Here is a 17,211-nt window from a genome sequence, read left to right as displayed (position 1 = left end):
GGCCAGTATCAATCCCAGAAGTCAGACGATGAGCTGCGACATGAGACGGTATGAAGTCCGTCAATCGGCCAAGTGCAAGCGTAGAAAAAATGTCCACATGAGGCGCCATGTCGTACCACACACGTTTGTTATGTCATTAATACAAATGGAAAATGTAATTTTTTTCTAATATGTTATAGCTTGATATTCAACGAACAGTTACTGATATAGAAAAGTTTGGCACAAAAATTGATTCAGTAAATACATAAAAATAACGCATTCTAAAGATTTATTGCTTTTTAATATTCAGTGGCCATCAGACGCTTCGATTGCAAATTGCTTTTGAGATTATAAAAGTTGTAACTGATGATAATATTCATTACCAGTTTGCGCGATTAAATTTAAGTTTAACCTCTTTGGAAGATGAATTTTCAAAGACCCTGCGTTACATTAAAACTCTTGGTAACAAATTTTAGACTTCTGACTTTCCTGTTCAAGTTGCACGTTGTCTGGCAGTCAGTTTCAACACATTTTAATATATTACCTAAAGAATATTAAATAATTGAATTCCAAGAAATAAAAATAATGATAGCATATGAAAAAACAAAGAATACTAACTAAACGTAAATTCCGTGCGACAAATCCTCTCAAACCAGTTTATTTACATACTAGCTTTTACCTGCAGCTCCAGTCGCGTGAAAAAGTTTTTCCGGGATAAATATTTTCCCGGGATATAAGTATTCTATATCACTCAAGAGTAATGTAGCTTCCTATTAGTGAAAAAAATCGAAATCGGTTTCGTTGTTCCAGAGATTAGCGCATTCAAACAAACTCTTTAGCTTTACATATTAGTACAGATTGTAGAGACGTACTGTGAGACACGGGTCAGATAGTAGCTCTGTGACATCAGCCTGGCTACTCTGACAGTCCGTCGTGATATGTGCGCGAATGCACACGTAAAAACAATAATTAGTTTCAAAAAACTTTGTGTTATGATATCGTGTTAAATCTATTGTATTTTTTTTAGTGACGTCATATTTTAATACCGGTCCTCATATCCGCTTTAAGGTAATTATTTCAAAACAATGAAAATTACTATTCATCTTGTGAATCTGTATATAAAATATAAATGAATCTTTATTGCTTCTAAGTAGTTTAATGTGAAAAATCATGTATTATGAACCAGCCCTGACCTTGCTTGAACTTGGAGGATTGTGATTTGATAAATAACCAGACTCATTATTTACACACTCTTGAAGGAAAACTTGAATGAATAAGAATTACTTCAACATAACATAAAGATCTCTTTATATCTCATTACAATACCTATCACTGCATCGTTTCTATAAAAATCGAATTAATTAAACTATGATATAACATTAATTTGCTAATTTGATAACTTTATACAAACGTACACACTATAATATTATGTTATACTTTAGAGTAATCATTATTTTATTTAGGATGATATATTGAACTATGTGAAATTAAATACGATGGCCGTATAGACTCAACATAGCGAGGGCATCACCGTTAAAGCGAATTATGTACTTAACTATAATTTGAGCAGATAAAATTTAGATAAAAATTTCGATATTCTGTGTCATCAGTCAAATAAATCTATACCTCGCATAGAATGTGATACGAGGTTGTTAATCTTATAACAATGAATATTTAAGTGTACGAAATCAGAATAAAGACTTTTCCTAAGCTTAATGCGTATATTAATTACTCGCACGTTACCATAGGGTAGAAACGCGTTGAATTGTTTTTTGGCTTTTTTTTTGATAGAATATCTTAGAATAATAACTTAACCGAATTTGACGGATCTGTCTCGGGGAGTTTGAGCCCTATAGAGTTTAATGTACGGTACATAAGGAGTAGTTTTTTTCTATTTTGACGGAGCCGCGAGTAAAAACAAGAAGGTAATGTCAAGGAGTTACGGTTAGTTTATTTTTTGTAGTTATCATTTTATTCCTCTTGGTAACAGCTAGTGTGAAAGGTATCAATCATTCTTGTCCATTCTCCATAGTATAATGCAGTCAAACAGTCATTTTTGTTTGCGTTTGAATTCATGGACATTACTTAGAAATGTATTTATACTGCCTGCCTAACAAAATACAGCGAAGATAAAAAAATGGCTATCAAAATAAACTCTTATTTTTGAGGTGTAAGGTCACATAAACAACAGCTGTGACATCATAAGCGCTGGAGAGCAAAAGGTCACGAGTTTGATTCAGGCAATGTCAGATGATTGCGTTGTCTAGAAACTGGTTGTGTGGCCGAGTACAATAGGAAGATTGTGCGTAATCACAATACTGTTAATTACATTAATAAATTCTTTTTTAACATGCCACAGCTAAAGATAGGTATTAAACCTGGTGGTAAATGTAATTCGAAGTAGTAGATTTGTAAGTGATGAAAATATCTCTCGAAGGTCACCATAAACTGAACTGAGTTATTGAATATTATCTGATTGACCCTGTACCGCGACCCGTCGAAGCGAGTCACTGTGTTGGGTTTTTCGTTAAGTGAATGGTAGACGCTGACCAGTCGGCAAACTTACCAGCACTAATACAAGCGGGATGAAGTAATTCCTATACAAGCGGGATGAAGTTCGTAAACTTTGAAAATATGGTATACATTTTGTGTATTAATTTAATTGTAGGATTTATTTGCACGACTATCACGATAACAGTGGCGAAAGGTAAATTTTTTCAAAAGGTACCACGAGGCAAAAAAAATGCCGTAGTTAACTATCGCGACCAAATAATCAGAAAACAAAAACGTATGCAAACGTAAATAAACCTAAAAGGGAGGCCGGTAGAAATCGGATTTTATGCACGCTTTGCCACTGACAGATAATATAGATATTGTATCGCAGGGACTCAATCCCAAGCACATCACTTTAGAAAAACTATTTTCTGCTGACCGACCAGAGGCTGTAACCAAAATGTCTTTCTGCAATCGTTAACGCTAACGTATAAGGGAATGACAAATTTTAGTGACCGTTTTTTCGTTTTATATTACCGTTAACGATTTTTGGAAGGTGCCTATCTTATTTGCAACTCCTGGAAATCGACATCTGGATAACCCAGTCCACAGCTAATCTGCGCTGCCAACAGACAAGAAGACAAATAATAAAAAAACATTTTCTTTTATAATTACAGCTTCGTCCTTGAAAAATCTTTATTTGGTAATATTGTGCAGTGCTTTAACTTCTCAAATCGCGTGAAAACGAAATATATAATGTCTGTAGAGTAAAACATTCGTTACCGACGCAAATGTGTGAGTTGGTTTCTGAGAAATATATACTTACCTCATAGAATAACCTGAGTACCTAAATAGAAATGAATAAGCATGTTTGTACAAAATCCAGTTCCTATGATTTCGCATGTCTTGTTAAATGAGTTGTACTTATTTGCATTTTTTTTAAAGGCGGGATTCCTCTAAGTTAGTACCTAAGTATAGTATATTACCTATAAAGCTGTATTTATATATAAATCTGAAGACTTAATTTGTTTGTTTGACCGCGCTATTCTCAGGAACTACTGAACCGATTTTAGGCCCTACTAATCGATAGGCTAATTTACAACCCGGGAAAATATTTATCCGGAAATAATTTTTGACGCAGGGGGAGCCGCATAATATATACTCATATAGGCGAGTATAGTCCATGAAAGTAAGTTTCATGGACTATACTCGCCTATATGAGTATTTTTTATTTTTTAATGAAAGAAGTAGCGGACACACGAGTTAAAGTATTTCGTAGACATTACTGACAGTTGGTAGTTGATACCTAGTATCTAATACTTTATCATTCAACTTTTGCTAATACCGTACGTGACCCTTAATCGAAAAATATTCTGATTAGATGAAATAATTTGGTATATCTGTTTAAATCCAAGTCAATTTAGTATTTACAAGACAAATCAACAAAAGTTCACGGAAAGACAATTTTATTTCAATGACATAAAAGTCTGGTTAACTAAAAACATGTAAATGAATAAACTTCTTGGAATTTAAAAAAGAATTGGTTTTTGCATGTTTTTTTTTACATTAAGTTAATAATTTACAAGTTTCTTATAATCGATTATCAGACACGATATTAAAATACTTAAATCAAAATCTTGACTGACGTCATGCAATTTAAGAAAATTAATAAATGAAATATTTTGTATCGATCAAGGACATGAATGTGAATGGATGTCAATGATATAAAATAAAAACGAAACTGATGATTTATAGCGGGGAGCTTGTAAGTTGTAAAAAGATGGTCAATTATTACTGTTCTCGTGGAAAATATTAAATGTCATATAGTTTATGTTTTGTTTTAATTAAGAGCCGCAACTGGTTTCAAAGTACCACAAATACTTTACACATAAAAAAAGTTTTGGCTTTTTAACCGACTTAAAAAGGAGGAGGATCATAATTCATAGGGTATTTTCTTATTATTTTTTAATGTTTGTTTCCTCAGCACCATTACTATTTTTTCAATAATATATTTGGAAAATCTGATGATACAATATACTTACACTAAAATCGGTTTCATGCAATTTTTATCAAATCGGTTCAGTACTTTGTTTTGTATGTTAAATAAATGGAATAAATATGTCATCCAAATAAAGAAAAATGCATATATGTATTTCTGTTTTCCGTTAGTAAAGAAAAAAAGAGAGTAAATTTTAAAGACGAGCCAGAATTACATTTCCAGAGCGTTTTAAACAATACTTCCAATTCAGATAAAAATGTATTTATTCCAATTATATTTGTGTATTGGCAGTGGCCAATAACCTTGTCTTCTATGCGGATTAAAAATAATATCATGATTTATTACAATGGCGATGTGGACTATAGTATCAACTAAATAGTTACTTAAAAACAAACTATACTGACGAAGTACAAGGAAAGCACATCTGTACAATAAGAATTAGTTTGTTTACGCGGTATTTATTAGTTATTTATTATTACGGATTTGTTCTACATAATACATTGCCCTGACCCGATCCAAGTGTTGTTGCGGGGTTATCAGAGATATTTGTGGACTACAAACTCATTTGTCTTGGTGCAGTGTTTTTTTAATGTTACTCTTTTTTATTATTATAAATCCGAAAAATTGTGAAAATCTTTGGACGTTTGTAGGTAGACCTAGAAACAGTTAAACGGATTTGGATTAAATATGACACACGGGTAAACAATTTCCTGGATTAACACTTTTAATCCGTGTAATTAGTTCCTATAATTTTTATATCTGGTTTTCTAAATAGGCGTCTTTCAGTTGATTTAGGGAATTTTGTTGCGTAAAAATCTTAAAACGTGGGCGAAGTCGCGAGCAACACTTACAGTTATATACTTAATATTTTATGATTGAAAAGACTAACAAGCAAGTTTATAAGCAGTCAAGATGCTTACCGCCACATGACTTGTTCGTCGAGTTATTCAGTTGTTATAAATAAAATAGCACTGCTCTACGGATGCTATTCCTTCTGAGAATTTCTGTGTGCGATTAACTAATTTTATGAAAAACAAGACAGACGCTACTTGTTAGATAAAAATCTTCGTAGATTTTGTTTATTACCTACCACTCATTTGTTGTTCGCGGGTGCGACCTCGTGGTAAAGTTTTTTCGGGAAAAAGTAGCTATATTAATTTTATTACAAAAGAATTGATTGAGACCGATACTGTGTCTAGAAGATCTACACTAAACACTTTTATTTTAACTTATATAAAACGAATGTCTGCGTTTGGTATTGGTAATTGCTATTTTATTTGACGAAATAGATTTATCTAGTTGTATATACCTACTATTTCATGATTTATTAGATTTATTTTAAATATATACTTAAATACTATTAATACAGGGATTTTTAATAAAATACATTAAAATTTTATATTATATTAGCTGAAGCTTAAAGCCCTCGGATGACAGCGTTTTATATAAAGTTATTTTGACAATAGATATGAATTTTAAAAAATTAGGTTTCTTACAAAATAAGTATATATAAAAAGTAATATAATTTTACATGCCCTGCGGCTAACGAAGACTACTAAACTACTAGTCGAAGAGTATTTGTCGGAGCGGCAACATCATACTTTCAGTCAGAAATACACTTACACACACCGCCTTTCCACTAACTACAAAATTATGAAAATGTCAGAAAACAAATTCCAGGATTCTTGACAAATATATTTATTAGTCTTGGATAATTTTTGGCATGATGTTAGCAGAAGTGAATACGAATAGGTGCTTTAATTTAATAAGGCAATGTATAAATTACTGTAGAGCTAGGATCCATGTAAAGCAGCGGTCGGCAACACGCGGCCCGCGTACGTACTGTTTGCGGCCCGTAATAAGGCTTAAACATCTAAATAATTGTATAAAGAGTAAACGCATTTTAAGAACGCGATGCTCTGTCCTCAAATGAACAAACAAGTCATACACTTTTTATAATTTCTACTTATTAATAAAAGTAAAAAAAATGCTTTGTTTATTCGGCTATGTTTATTTTTCTATCCACAAAGCCTAAATATTAAATATACATAACGTTATACGTGCGGCCCGCTTTTACTTAATTTTGCCACCTTGTGGCCCTTGCCTACTAAAAGGATGCCGACTGCTGATGTAAAGCAAATAGAGATGCAACTAATGGAATTTTAGTTCTCCAACAATATTTCCACTCGATGTTATAATAGGGTGATCGTTCCTCCTTGCCCAACTGTGGTAAATGATAGCAACTTGGTAAAGTATTTGTAATCATTCGCAGTAGTCTGCGGGTTTTCTTGAAACGTGAGCACTTGAAATGACATTCCTACGAAGGTAGCAGGATTAACCCGATTAAATATCTATGGTTTACGACGATAGTCAGTTCAACGTTGCAATACCTAATTGTATCGTTAAAATCAAATGTCATCCTTTACTTTATTGGCTTGCTATTTAATCAATATAAAATATGTATAAATATTTGATTAAATTGGACTTAACCAATATCTGCATTATAAGTACGTTTAAACTTTAAAGTTAAAACATAATCGGTTTGTCCTTTTACAAGCAAAAACTTGCCCACAAAATAAATTATTCTGACGCACCTTTGTTCTTGACCTCTGACTGAGGTCACTTATCGAATAAAACGAGACGAGCATTATATAGTAGGTATAATATAAGAAGGTAAATAAGATTCTAGTCTGTATTTCATTACAATATAGACACATACCCTTCAGAAGAAGAAAATATCAAAGGATAAAGTCAAAATTTTGATGATGATAAAAATTGATGAATGATCGACCGCACCGAATCTTCGAATATCAGATATCTGACATTCTTAGTAAAGGCCAGGTCAAAAGTACCCGGAACTGGCGGGAATGCATGAAAAGATTGCTGAAGGTGGAGGCAGCGCGAGAAGTATGCCAGAATCGTGCAAAGTGGCAATCCATAGTCTCTGCCTACTCCTATGGGATAAAGGCATGATACTATGTATGTATGTACTTTATGTTGGTACACCGTTTGACCGACAGCGCTTAGTATTTATTGAATGCAAAGTCAAACGTGTTTATTTTCCAAAATATCCTTCACGGTACACGGTATCTATGAGGAAAACTGCACGAGATAATAATCTGCAATAATAAGTACTTGATGGAAATAAAAAAAAAATGTTGAATACGAAAACATGAAGATTTGGCCAAGAATGTCATCATGAAGGGGAAAAATATTTTAATTTTTTTTAAGTGTATCGAGATGTCATAACACTGCTTAATACCAACTATTCCTCATACTTTTATTCACAAGGAAATTCTTTTGAAGATTGTAAAGTAAAAAAAACTTTAAGTAAATACTTACGAACTCTTTTTACTAAATGGCGAAGTCTCTATTAAGTTCACAAGCTTTATGAAACTTCGAAAGTTAGTTAAAATATTCAATATACTTAATTTTTCAATTCTTTAACGCGATATAATGCCCATAATACTGAATGATCAGTAATGCAGCAACTAAATGTTATTTTCAGCAAGATGCTTCTATTGCTGTCACTTGTGGCGGCTGCCGTCGCTCAACAAACCACTATCGACCCAAGAGATTTCATAGGAATCTTCGGGACCCCACCTCCGCTAACAAATTCTACGCCTGGACTTGAAACGGTAAGTATTTCAAGTAATTAACAGCAGTGAAAATTTATTATTTATTCGATTTTTTGCCGTTTTAATTACAGCCTCAGCATATAGTTATTGTATCGTGTAATGTTGCCAAACCGCAATGAAAGGATTACACAATAAGAACTTCAATCGAATAGCAGTAAAAGAATCAAAAACTCATCTAAAGTTGCTTGTTAACCTTGATATCTGCCTTGGCAGTAACTGGAACCTTTCAATAAATGGATATAAATCGATGGATATAAACATATTATACTATCATTTAGGAGACCAATCTATAAATGAAAAATATGTTCGAACGTTAAAAAATAATATAAATAGTGCCCATATTAGAACACAGGGCGAAATTACTGCACATCTAATTTATAGATAACAGTGAAGCCGACGGACAAGCCGGCGACGTTCGTGAACAAGCACGGCGAATACTGCCAGTGCGTGCCATATTACTTGTGTAAGGATGGGCTCACCATCAACGACCCTACGCTCGACGGCAACGGCTTGCTGGACATCAGGTAACTCAGGGCACCTTTCCGGTACACTTCTATGCAATACACATGAAGGAAATCTAACGATTAGTTATATGCATTTCTATAGATAAAATATTCTTTAACATTGCTTTCGTAAACAGTCATCCTGACAACCGTATACTCGAGACTTTATAATGGACATAAAATCACCTTTTATTACATAATCTGATGTTATGATGTTTAAATCATGTTTTATATAGCCTGGTCAAGCAAGTTTAACAAGGTAATGGTTTTTATATAACTGGTTTTCTTTAGGTTCGGAGAAGATGAAAATAACGATAGACTATGCCAGGAGAGCGTGGAGCGATGCTGCAAGGTGCTTAAAGATCCCAGCGAGGTTGTCAAACCCAAGCCTGATCCGAGCAAGCTGAAAGGCTGCGGCTACAGAAACCCTAAGGGCCTGGGTTTCACCATCGTAGGAAATGTGAGTTTACAATTCTGTTTAGTCCTGTCCTTTCTCCACACTTCCCTCCCGACTCTACTTCGGGCCTCAGCAGTCGCTAAGCCGGGTCAAGTACACGAACGAAACGTTTTCTGAATATCGTAGGACATTGTAACCCATAATTTTATTGCGTAACGCGCGAGTTAATTTTGTAATTGAAAGTATTCGGTGATATAGATTACTGTTTATGCATCACTTCGTCAAGCGAGCGACTTGCTCATCTTATCATCGGGTTCACGGCACTTACCTCATGCTATAAAGCATAAAGCATTATATCCATTTATATTCGTGATTGCTATGTTTACAGGGTGGGGAGAGTCAATTCGGTGAGTTCCCGTGGGTGGTCGCGCTGCTGGACGTGATGAACGGGTCGTATGCGGGCGTCGGCGTCATCATTCATCCGCAAGTGGTTATGACAGGCGCTCACATCGCCTCCAAGTAAAAAACAATATTATTATATATCCATAAAGTGGGTGGCTACTGGCTTTAAACTGTTGTTTAGGATTCGATTCTTCAAAAATATTGCTCGGTACAAAAGGGAACAATTATGAATAAATTTAATTTATATCAAACAGGAATAAATATCAAAATGCGTCACGACATAAAATGAAATCAATGTTCTCCATTGCCCTCATTCCTCTTACTTTGATACCCATGGGATGTATGTACCTCAGGTACTCGGGCATATAAACGAGAGAGTTTAACTGGCTTTGATATATTTGCCGAATGTTATCAAAATATCCCTTGCGTTCCAGATACGCTCCAGGAAAACTGAGAGTGAGAGCCGGCGAGTGGGACACGCAGACCATTAAGGAGGAGCTCGAGCACCAGGAAAGGGATGTTCAAGAAATTTTAATACACAAAGGTACGAATTATTTTTTTGTACACGCACGTCAATGTAGCTCCGCCGCACCTCATGGTAAGTGGAGTAGACTACAGATCGAATGTTAAGTAATTCTTTTCCAGTTGGAAATTAAAAATGAAGAGAAAACCTCATCTTAGAGGTATTGCAGCCATACGATCAATGCTATAGTAGCACTCTTAAGACCAGCGTGGATGTCCTTTCTTGATGCTAACGTTTTCTTTGAGGCTGGTGCACTCATGATTCTTCTAATATTATGGGCGGTGTACATCAACTAACATTGCCAGTTGCTCGTTTGCGAAATTCATTTTGAAGGCAGATGCCCGTCCTGATTGCTTAGAATGTGGTAAAAAAACACGACACGTCTCCGTGTCGTTTATTGCGATTCGTTGAGAGGCTAATACGTTACAGATGCATTAGTCTCGCGATCAATCACAAACATAAAATTAAAAGACATCGACTTACGACTCGAGTATTTCTAACACATAGGGGGCTGATGGTTAACTATGAAAAGGAAACCACCACGTCGCCATACTGCTAATTCAAATGATTATTCTCCAGACTTCAAGCCGCTGTCGCTGAAGAACGACATAGCTCTCTTGCGACTGCAGAGCCCGCTGGAGCTGGCAGATCACATCAACTCGCTGTGTCTGCCCGACCAGGACGAATCCTTCGATAACAGCAAGAACTGCGTCGCCAACGGATGGGGGAAGAACGTGTTTGGTAAGTCATTTCAAAATATTATGTCAAAAGTAGAGCGAATGAAGGTCAATTATTAAGTCCAGATGGGTTACTGAGACGAGGTACCAGATGGATATTATTATATTCATGCCAATGTTACTATCATTCGAAATAAATGCGGCCACAGACCACGATGTGTGTCAAGAATCAATCTACTCACTGTATCGTGGTAACACCTTAAAGGGTAAATAAATATAGTGGGCCGCTTTATTAATATTAAACGCTGTTTTTTTACCGCCAGGTGTCCAAGGTCTGTACGCTGTGATCCTGAAAAAGGTGGAGCAAGATATGGTGCCGCATAGTCGCTGCAATACTCAGCTGCAGAAGACGCGGCTCGGAAGCCACTTCTCACTTCACAGCAGCTTCGTCTGCGCCGGAGGAGAGGAGGGCAAAGATACGTGCCAGGTTTGAGAACGATTTACCACAACGTATTTCTTCCATCAAAAATATAATATTTAAGCATGCGGATCAGACCTAATGTATAAAGGGTCATGGTGACATCGCTTTACTAAATGAAACCACATACTAGTGATGTAACGAATGTCATTTTTTGAACATTCGCGAATGCGAATGCGAATGCGAATATCTGCTACCGACATTCGCGAATGCGAATGCGAATGTTTAGTTTTTGTTCAAATTTGGCGCCAATTTTCTATGGCTAAATAGTTAATTAATTGGTATGTTTTAAGAAAGAGTTATAGTTTATTGTAGAAGAATATTGTTTTAGTTTATTTAATATATTCTTTAGATATTAATAGAATTCAAGATGATAATTATCTAAACATTAAAAAGTTATGTAAAGACTGATAAAAAATTATAGAAGAATTTGTTTTTGTTTCTTTCAAATGCTTTTAATTTCTTACTTGCTATTGTGTTACAAGTTCTAATGAGAATTGAATTTTTAAGCTTTATTAAAGTAAACGAAATAATTTTGTGTTGACCTCAGAGCGCTGCCGTACCGCACATGCAGTAGAACTATGCCACCGAGGCAGTCTCCTATTATCTTCAAATTTTTTTTTCAGATATTGACATTCGCAAAACATTCGCAGAAATTTTGCGAATGCGAATATCCAAAAATATGCGAATATTCGCGAATGCGAATGCGAATATTCGTTACATCACTACCACATACGTATCTACTTGGAAATAATACTTTACAATAAGTTATCTGAGCAATAGATGTAAAATAAAAAAGTGTATGTTTCGAACAAAATAAATATTAATAAAAAGTAATTTTAATTTGAATGTCAGCAAAGGTGAAGACAAGTATGTGGTTTCATTTAGAATGCAGAATGTCTTTTCATGGAATTTTCGGCTATAGAGTTAACAGTAACAGAAAATGGTTATCTTGCAGGGTGATGGTGGAGCTCCCCTGGCGTGTCCGATCGGAAACAACAGGTACAAGCTGAGCGGGCTGGTCGCGTGGGGCATCGGCTGCGGGCAGAAGGACGTGCCCGCAGTGTACGTAAACGTGCCCGCCTTCCGCCACTGGGTCGACGAGAACATGAACAAGTGGGGCTACGGCAGCTCCACTTACTCCGTTTAGACATGTCAAATGTTCGGATAAGATTGTCAAAGAAAAAGGGCATTTAAATACAAAGAAATTCTAGCTTTCATTGTCTCTCTATTTTTGTTTTTTAATAACAGTTGATCTCGCGATTTTACAATATTGTTATTGTACCATTTCACGCAATTCAAATTTGAGATTGAGAAGGGAACTAATTTTAATAAAGGCAATCCTGAATAAAATAAGATACTGTTTTCATAATTCGTGTTTTATTGTCAAAAGTTACATACTTTTGCATGTACTAAGAAAGCAGCTCAAGGTTACTTAAGGCCCAACCCAAGCAAAATGGTGCACTAAGAGTATTTAAGAAAATATTTCTACGTAGTTTACATTAAATATTAAAGAAGAAACTAATCATCATATATGTGCAATATGTTTTTAATTTGGTTGTTAATTTCGTTTATAATGTGGATATTGTTGCGTCAATCATACTAATATTATTAATGCGAACATTGTGAAAATGCGTATATGTTTGTTAGAAGTAAACGCCGTACTATCTAAACAGATTTGTATGAAATTTGGAAAACAGGCAGACCATGTGATGGATTAACACAACGTCTAATTTCTATCCCGGTAATTTGCCCTCATGACAAATAATGGATATTACAATAAATAGATGGCGCTGACGTATAGTGTTTTGGGACTATGGTAGCAGGAAAGGCTGAACATGCGGGCAAGACGCGAGCATTAAATTTCGACCATGGTAGCCAATCTCGACAAAAATCAGCAGGTATGTATATAAGATATATTATAATACGAGTGTGTGCGTAATACACAGGTGCAATCTTTATTCCTTTACTCTTATGGTCAGGTAAGGCGGCAATCCAACATGACTGGAGAGAGATCAGGCGCAGGACCAACAGCTTAACGTTCTTTCCGAGGTACGAGGGTACCACATCGCCAACTTTCTGACTTCATGTTGCGACTTAGTAATTTTTAAGATGGAAAAGACCAGTCACAATTATTTTTGGACCCGGGATTCGAAGCCAGGACCTCTGCGCCGTAGTCGTACTCGCACCATGTACTCATTACAACTACACCATCGAGGCAGAGCAACACTTAATCAATATTAAGCTCCAGTGAAAAGCTATAGAAATAGTGATCGCCATCGATCATGAACGTTCTAAACATTAAGACAGATTTAGGTAGCTTTTGAGAAGAAAGAAAATAAAAATATATTTTAGTTGAATTTATTTTTAATATTACGTTAAAAATAAAAAATGAACGTTCGATAGATTGTATTAAATTCAATTGTGAGGAAAAAAAACAAACAGTTATACAATAAATAACAAAGAAATTAGCACAAATGCGCGTTATTTAATTTTGACGGTGGGCAGTGCGGCGGCGCAGTTGGCCTTCTCCAGCCCCTTGTGCAGCTGCTGCAGCCGCGCGCGCGCCACGCTCAGGCTCGAGTTCGTGGCGCGCATCGACTCCTGCAAGCCGGGAGACCAGTCACTCCTTAAATTTAGGTATAGGCCACGAACAGGGAGATGGAGGGTTTTATGGCAATAAATCATTACCGCTCGCCGCCTGGCAGTCGACACAATAAACCGGCCATTTAGAACCAGATATACACAAAAATGTCTTATCTTAATGATTCAACACAAATATGTAGGCACACAAAATCCATGCACCACTGTACACCTACACTCCTTATCAACTACATTATGTTAAATAAAATTATAATAGACAGATTTGTCAGGAATAAACACCACACGGGATGTGTGACGTCACGTGAAAATTAAACGATCTTGCACAATAGTTGTAGTGTAACGTTGTGGCCACAGCTTTCATTATGTTCAGTCACTAGACTAAAGAATTATATTTAAGACAAATTCTACCTGAACATTGAGCAGAGTCTTGTCAGCTCTAGTCAGCTTCTCCACTGATATGTCTGTTGTGTGTTTCACTAAACCCTCCAAGGTGGCGCGTAGTGACACATTACACTCCCCTGAAACAAAACAGTTTTTATATACAAAAAAAAAAACCATTTCCAGAAGTAGCGAAAGGTGTTTTCACAACACATGCAGCCAGTTATGGTACGTCCCATGTAATGAGGGTGAGCCTATTGTCATTTCTTCTTTGTATTTGTGTACTTTTGACAAAGTGGTCGTGGTCATGTTTCGGCTGATTGCACTGGTGTTTTCCCGATGTGTCGCCATATCTCACATAATATGTTTGATGGAGTAGGAGCGTTTGTTGATAGAAGTGTGTGTTAATTGGGTAAAAAAAAACATAATTTTACCAGATCCAAGATTTAAATATTGCAGTCGTATATAATATAACTATAGCATCAAGACACAAAATAGTTTTTGACTACACTGTGTTTAAAATTTAACATAAGAAAAAAATTTACGTCGAATGAATAACCTCCTCCTTTTTTTGAAGTCGGTTAAAAAGTATAGTCACTGACATGACTTGCCAAAAATTATTTAAAAAAACATAACAGGAATCATTAAAACAAAATCAATAATTGTATTCCATAATGCAAATACTTTAAATTGTATGAATATACTTACACAACTTTTGGTGAAGGATAGAGTTGTAAATTGTAGCAGGTGTGGGTGATGTAGGAGTAATTGCTGTATGCAGTGGCAAGTCCAGCTCCAGAGTGTTCTCTGGGGAGATTTTTGACTCTGTAAAAACAGATTATGGAGATTGATGTCATACCAAATTATTGATTATTACAGGCAAAGAGTTTTAATATTATATAGAGTGGTCATTGGGAAGATTGTCATACAAAAATTTTGCGCTCATGCGATGGTTTTCAATCTACTGTGAAATAGCAAAACCATACTGTTTAATGTCTTTGATTCTAAAATATTTTATACATGACAGCTATAATGTATATTAATCTACATAACATCCTGATGTGTTTAGCTATACATGATCTTAATGTAATGTATCTCTGCCTTCATTCCATTGGTATATGTCTTAATTGACATACTATCCAGCTACTAGCTGGTCACATCTGTATGTCAGTCTGCCTATATGATGATAAATTCAAAAACGACTGAACAGACTTTTATACAATTTTCACTAATTCTTGGAAGGTTTATATCTTAATCCACTAGTTTTGTGTTGATTAGTTGGCACACGACGATTGTTAAGGATGTCGGAAAAAATTATGGCAATTGAGTTTTAATTCAAAATGCTGCCTAATTTGCAATATAACAAAATAATGTATGGTAAAATTCTTCCTCTTTTATAGAATTATAGAAAAATCTACAATAGCATGTGTCTATCTTTTACAGATAGCTTACTAACGCCGTTTTAATATGGTCGCATTTAATGTGGGAATTGAAAAGATATTTTGACAGGTACAATATTAATCCTTATTAATTTAAATATGTCTGTCACCTAGTGCATTTGTGTACATTATAATTACATTAAATTATATTACATCATTAAATTTAAACAAATATATTAGGAGTTACAGTAAGTTTAAAACTATGGCATAACAAAATAAATTCAAACAGTCTCATGGTGATGGCTGCGTAACATCAGTGGGCAACTGCAATGCATGCTGATGCATTGCAGTTGCCCACTGATGTTACTTCCCCTATAAGCTCAGCAATGAAAAAAGCTGAGACTGACACTACAACACAAATAAATGTAGATATATATGGTCAAACCATGTAGATATATATGGACCAAAATGGAGCTGAGAAATGTTAAAAATGTATATTTTTCCATAATTTGTATCCTAATCTGAATGTATTTTAAGATATAAAAATGTAAAAATATACACTATAGCTATTGTGTATTAAATGCCTTAGAATTGTGGTGTTTTATTGAAATATTTTGTGTATACATCTTTACATTATAGCTGCCTTGTGTTCTGTGGTTATCATGGGATCAAACAGTATGGAATAAAGAATATTTACTACATTTAACTTTTAAACATTTGGCAGAATAAACTTGGTCCTTGCTTATACATGTTGGTATTTTGAAGAAGTCAACTTATGTTGGTGACAATGTCATACAAGCTAACAAAGTACCAAATAAAAAGATAAATCTTCTTACCATCATCTGATTCAGGTGCCTCTCCAGTAATTACAAATGCCTTGGAATTTGGTGGACCTTCTAAATCCTGTAGAAATACAACAAAACCATTAAATTTATGTAATTATTCAATGGCTAAGATTATTCTGAACTACTAGATGCTAATAGTAATTTTTAAAAGTACTTTACAGTAGTACAAGGAAGCATAGTAAGTTGTCATTGCCTTGATATTGCATGTTATACAACAATAAAATATGGTTTATTTATCACACTCCGTTGCACTATCATCAAATCGCAATGTCAACCACTATGCCAACAGCCACTATGTCAAATCAACAAACCAACTTATTATTTGTGCAATACTAACAAATTCCTAAACAAAATGTATAAAACAGAACATCTCTCATATCTTATTGGTATATACGTGTCCATCATAGTAGCACCTTCTTATTGGTTTTCATCCCCGATTATGGGTCGCAGTAGATTCATATTACCTTATGGATTTATAAAACTATTATAATACTTACTGGAGATCTGCCTATCTCTATTTCTGAATCTGACTCTGAGGCTTCACCATCAACTATGTGGGCAGTATTAGACATTGTATAATAATTTATTTCCAAATTTTCACAAATCTTTTGAGACTACAAGTGGATGTTTGTTTTGAGTGTTTTGACACTTGTGAGTTTTGACTTGACTGACAAATGACAGACAACAGCTGATTTTTAGGCAGTGTTGCCAGTCTTTTTTGTTATAAATATTACACGTCATGAGAAATTAATAAATTTATGAAACTATGATCAAAATCTGGAAAAAAATAACAAGGTGTACGCCATGGAATACAACTACAACTAACTACAATTTGTGTTTATATTATAAAATCTCTTCGACGGTCTTTTTTTTATGTTTAGACAATGGAAGGTCTAAACATAAAAAAAAAGACCGA

General features: G+C 34.9%; 2 protein-coding genes across 2 annotated transcripts; one reads left to right on the top strand and one right to left on the bottom strand.

Moving 5' to 3' along the window:
• The first annotated feature begins 827 nt into the window (after positions 1–827).
• LOC115451554 (phenoloxidase-activating factor 2) lies at positions 828–12,461 on the top strand. The gene is made up of 9 exons (XM_037443702.1): positions 828–1,047; positions 7,980–8,109; positions 8,491–8,633; positions 8,904–9,072; positions 9,398–9,528; positions 9,846–9,955; positions 10,514–10,675; positions 10,935–11,098; positions 12,048–12,461. Exons 2-9 carry the CDS (start codon positions 7,984–7,986, stop codon positions 12,237–12,239), a joined length of 1,197 nt encoding a protein of 398 aa, XP_037299599.1. The 5' UTR covers positions 828–1,047; positions 7,980–7,983; the 3' UTR covers positions 12,240–12,461.
• Positions 12,462–13,434: 973 nt separating this feature from the next.
• LOC115451550 lies at positions 13,435–16,968 on the bottom strand. The gene is made up of 5 exons (XM_030179899.2): positions 16,793–16,968; positions 16,287–16,353; positions 14,780–14,896; positions 14,102–14,211; positions 13,435–13,693 (listed from the first exon to the last, which is right to left on the bottom strand). The coding sequence occupies exons 1-5, from the start codon at positions 16,865–16,867 to the stop codon at positions 13,574–13,576; spliced, it is 489 nt and encodes a 162-aa protein (XP_030035759.1). The 5' UTR covers positions 16,868–16,968; the 3' UTR covers positions 13,435–13,573.
• Between the last annotated feature and the right edge of the window lie 243 nt (positions 16,969–17,211).

This window comes from Manduca sexta, chromosome 26 (assembly GCF_014839805.1).
Source record: "Manduca sexta isolate Smith_Timp_Sample1 chromosome 26, JHU_Msex_v1.0, whole genome shotgun sequence".
In the NCBI taxonomy this organism is placed as follows: domain Eukaryota; kingdom Metazoa; phylum Arthropoda; class Insecta; order Lepidoptera; family Sphingidae; genus Manduca; species Manduca sexta.
The sequence above is the reverse complement of the archived record's forward strand: the minus strand, read 5'-3'. Positions and strand labels throughout refer to the sequence as shown.

Bases quoted from the DNA above. Each gene is read 5' to 3' on its own strand.
- LOC115451550 (XM_030179899.2), bottom strand. From the start codon at position 16,867: ATGTCTAATACTGCCCACATAGTTGATGGTGAAGCCTCAGAGTCAGAT. The intron at 14,212-14,779 runs GTAAGTATATTC...GTTTTGTTTCAG, and splicing joins TATCCTTCACCAAAAGTTGT to GGGAGTGTAATGTGTCACTA. The intron at 13,694-14,101 runs GTAGAATTTGTC...CCCGGCTTGCAG, and splicing joins AGACTCTGCTCAATGTTCAG to GAGTCGATGCGCGCCACGAA.
- LOC115451554 (XM_037443702.1), top strand. From the start codon at position 7,984: ATGCTTCTATTGCTGTCACTTGTGGCGGCTGCCGTCGCTCAACAAACC. The intron at 9,529-9,845 runs GTAAAAAACAAT...CTTGCGTTCCAG, and splicing joins GGCGCTCACATCGCCTCCAA to ATACGCTCCAGGAAAACTGA. The intron at 11,099-12,047 runs GTTTGAGAACGA...GTTATCTTGCAG, and splicing joins AGGGCAAAGATACGTGCCAG to GGTGATGGTGGAGCTCCCCT.